Raw genomic sequence first — 3,799 nt, forward strand, 5'->3', positions numbered from 1 at the left:
TTCTTGCAGGACTCCCAGAGTTCATCAAGACTCTTTGGATTTATCTTCAATGCCTCCTCCTTCATTTTATCCCAGACATGTTCAATAATGTTCATGTCTGGTGACTGGGCTGGCCAATCCTGGAGCACCTTGACCTTCTTTGCTTTCAGGAGTTTTGATGTGGAGGCTGAAGTATGAGCAGGAGCGCTATCCTGCTGGAGAATTGTCCCTCTCCTGTGGTTTGTAATGTAATGGGCAGCACAAATGTCTTGATACCTCAGGCTGTTGATGTTGATCATCCACTCTGCAGATCTCCAAAAACCCAAACCATGAGTTTTCCTTCACCAAACTTGACTGATTTCTGTGAGAATCTTGGCTCCATGCGGCTTCCAGTAGGTCTTTTGCAGTATTTGTGATAACTAGGATGCAGATCAACAGATGATTCATCAGAAAAATCCACCTTCTGCCACTTTTCCAAATGATCAACTAGAAGTCAAGTTATTATTTGTTGCTCTTACAACTGGAATCCACAACAAGACTTTTGTCAGGTAGTGCAGATATATTTATGTCATATAAACAAAAACTAAATATATAAACACTTAAAAACACAAAGTAAAATTATGTAAAAACACAAAAGTTTTCCAATATTCAATGTAATAAAATATAAAATAAGTACAAATGTGCAAAAATAAAACAAAATAGAGCTTAAAAAATGTATCTGTCTTAGTTTAGTCTATAAATTAATATATATAAACTAAAAAAAGTTAAGTTAAACAGGTTTAAAACAACATGAGCGTGAGTAAATGACAGATTTCTCCATGTCTGGTGAACTATCCTCCTTTAGGACTCGTGTGTGTGTGTTTTGGGCTCTGTGTGTGTGTCTAAAGCACGCAGCTGTCAGTGCAGTCAGTGGTGCTGTCGTCGGTGGATCTCTTCCTGAGCTCTCGGCCGGATTTGTGTTGGTGTTTGTGCTGCGGGACGTCCTGCTGCTGCTCCTCCTCCAGCCGCTGCACTTGCAGATACGCTCGCACGCGGTGGTGACGCAGCTTACTGTCGCTGAAGTCGATGACGCGGCATTCGTACGTGCCCTCGTCCGACGGCTTCACACTGGATAGACGCAGCTTATGGGAAATGTTGCTTCCGGCCACTTTCACCACCTGTGGAGAAACCGAAAAAAAACACTAGTCAGGGCATTAAATCACGAATCAGGAGCAAAACACGCTGATTCAGAATGAACGCCGACTGATTCGGGATGAACAGTTGGTTAAAAAGATGTACTGGGTTTCAGAAAATATGACCAAGAGCAGCTTTTGGGGACATTTAAGCAACATGGGCTCATTGGAAGTATTTTGTGTAATGCTTGTGATGCAGAGCGCTCAAATCAGGAATGCAGCAATGTAAAATAAAGGTAAAACTATGGTCGCAGTGGACTTTTCTTGTACTTTTGCTTTTGAAAACAGTATAGTTTGGGTTTGGAAAAAACATGCATCTAAAACTACATCAGTAGAGGCAATGAAATGCAGCATTAGATGCAATGAAAAGCAGTGTGAAAGTGAAATGTGTCAATAGAGCCAATGAAGTGCAACAGTAGATCCAATAACGTAGTGAAATCTAATAGTTGATGCAGTAAAATGCAGTAATGGAGATGAATGCATAAATAGAGGCAGCGAAATGCAGCATTAGATGCAATGAAATGCAGTAATAGGGTAAAGTGCATTGGTATAGGCAGTGAAATGAAGCATCAGATGTCATGAAATGTAGCAATAAATCAAAATACATTATTAGAGGCAGTGAATTGCATCAGTAGCGGCAATAAAATGCAGTAACAGAGTAAAATGCAGCAATAGAGTAAAATGCATTAATGGAGACAGTGAAATGCAACAGTAGAGGCAGTGAAATGCAGCCTTAGATGCAATAAAATGCAGTAATAGAGTAAAATGCAGCAGTAAATGCAGTATAATGCAGTAATAGAGTAAAATGCAGCAGTGGACACAGTGAAATGCAGCAGTAGAGGCAGTGAAATGCATTCATAGTGTAAAATGCATCAGTAGAGGCAGTGAAATGCAGCAGTAGATGCAGTCGCATGCAGTAATAGTGTAAAATGCATCAGTAGAGGCAGTGAAATGCAGTGATAGTCTAAAATGCAGCAGTAGATGCAGTGAACTGTAGTGATAGGGTAAAATGCATCAGTAGAGGCAGTGAACTGAAATAGAGGATGCAGTGAAATACAGTAATATATTTAAATGCATCAGTAGATGCAGTGAAATGCAGCATTAGATTGAAATGCATCAGCTGTGGTAGTAAAATGCATGAATAAAAGCAATGAAATGCAGTAAAGATTGTAAAAAGCATTAGTAGAGGCAGTGAAATGCGGCAGTGAATGCACTGAAATGCACTGATAGAGTAAATTCATCAGCAAAGGCATTAAAATGCAGAATTAGATGCAGTGAAATGCAGTAATAGAGTAAAATGCATCATTAGATGCAGTGAAATGCAGGAATAGAGCAAAATGGATTGATAGAGGCAGTGAAATGCAGCAGTGGATGCAGTGAAATGCAGGAATAGAGCAAAATGCATCAGTAGAGGCAGTGAAATTCAGCAGTGGAGGCAGTGAAATGGAGTAATAAAGTAAAATGCATCATTAGATGCAGTAAAATGCATTAATAGATGCAGTGAAATGCAGAATTAGATGCAGTGAAATGCAGTAATAGAGTAAAATGCATCAGTAGAGGCAGTGAAATGCAGTGATGAAGTAAAATGCAGTAATAGAGTAAAATGCATTAATAGATGCAGTGAAATGCAGAATTAGAAGCAGTGTAATGCAGTAATAGAGTAAAACGCATCGGTAGAGGCAGTGATATGGAGCAGTTGATGCAGTGAAACACAGTAATAAAGTAAAATGCAGCAGCAGAGTCAGTGAAATGCAGTGAGGGAGTGAATGCATTATTCTGCATGTGTGCTGTGATGAGGTGGAGCTGTGGAAACACACGAGAGACACATTCACAGCTCTCTCTTTCCTTCTCTCTCTGTCTCTGAATCACAAAACAATAGGACAATCTCTCTTTCTCTCTCGTTCTCTCTGTAAAGCGGTCAGTTTTCCCAGAGGAGCTGAGGCGCGGGCCCAGACGCTCGATAAAGCCGTCTGCCGGTGCAGCAGATTGAGTGTGGATCAGGTGGATAAATAAACATACATTCACCAGCACACACATGCACACGCGGACATTAACTCCACTCGCTGGCGCCGCTAACACTGCGCTACATATGCTGAGAGTGTTAACAAACAAACAATCACTTCGGCTTCTCCACGATCACAAATAAGTTCACAGCTAAAGCGCAAGTGTTGAAAAGCATGCTGGATCCGTCCCGCTGCACCTCACTGAAGCTCAGACTCACAGCTCGCCTTCACACTGCAAGCAAATGTCCTTGTGAATATTTTATGGAGGAGCAGAGAGAGGAGCTTTGATTTATCCACCCACACAAACACACACATACACACTCACACACACAGAGACTAGTTCATATATCCCGGTGGGGACTCTCATAGGCGTGTAATGATGTTTCTGCTATACAGACTGTGTGTTCTCTAGCCCTACACCTAAAGCCAGCCCTCACAGGAAACAATCTTGTTCATGTAGGATTCTACATCCTGTGTGATTTATGAGCATGCTTGTCGCAATTTTAGTCCCCACAGTGTTACAAGTCCCCATAAGTCTGTGTGCATTCGGGTTCATGTCCTGACATATAATATAAACAAGTAAACAAGTACGATATATGGGATATATAAACAAGTACACAAACAAACACACTCAAACACACACAA

At 41.0% G+C, this 3,799-nt stretch overlaps 1 protein-coding gene and 1 long non-coding RNA gene across 2 annotated transcripts in view; one reads left to right on the top strand and one right to left on the bottom strand.

The window, feature by feature from the left end:
• Positions 1 to 375: 375 nt before the first annotated feature.
• Positions 376 to 3,799, bottom strand: part of vstm2la (V-set and transmembrane domain containing 2 like a) — a 95,196-nt gene continuing 91,772 nt past the window's right edge. The window contains exon 4 of the mRNA XM_087307824.1: positions 376 to 1,136. Within this exon, the coding sequence (XP_087163950.1) occupies positions 861 to 1,136 (276 nt within the window). The 3' untranslated portion in view covers positions 376 to 860. The remainder of the gene's footprint in view (positions 1,137 to 3,799) is intronic.
• LOC147831388 (uncharacterized) overlaps positions 1,432 to 3,799 on the top strand; it is a 3,109-nt gene continuing 741 nt past the window's right edge. Inside the window, exons 1-3 of the long non-coding RNA XR_015524122.1 lie at positions 1,432 to 1,964; positions 2,579 to 2,846; positions 2,949 to 3,799. The exon at positions 2,949 to 3,799 is cut by the window's right edge and continues 741 nt beyond it. This is a non-coding gene — a long non-coding RNA (uncharacterized LOC147831388). The remainder of the gene's footprint in view (positions 1,965 to 2,578; positions 2,847 to 2,948) is intronic.

This window comes from Danio rerio, chromosome 23 (assembly GCF_052040795.2).
Source record: "Danio rerio strain M-AB ecotype USA chromosome 23, GRCz13ab, whole genome shotgun sequence".
NCBI lineage: Eukaryota > Metazoa > Chordata > Actinopteri > Cypriniformes > Danionidae > Danio > Danio rerio.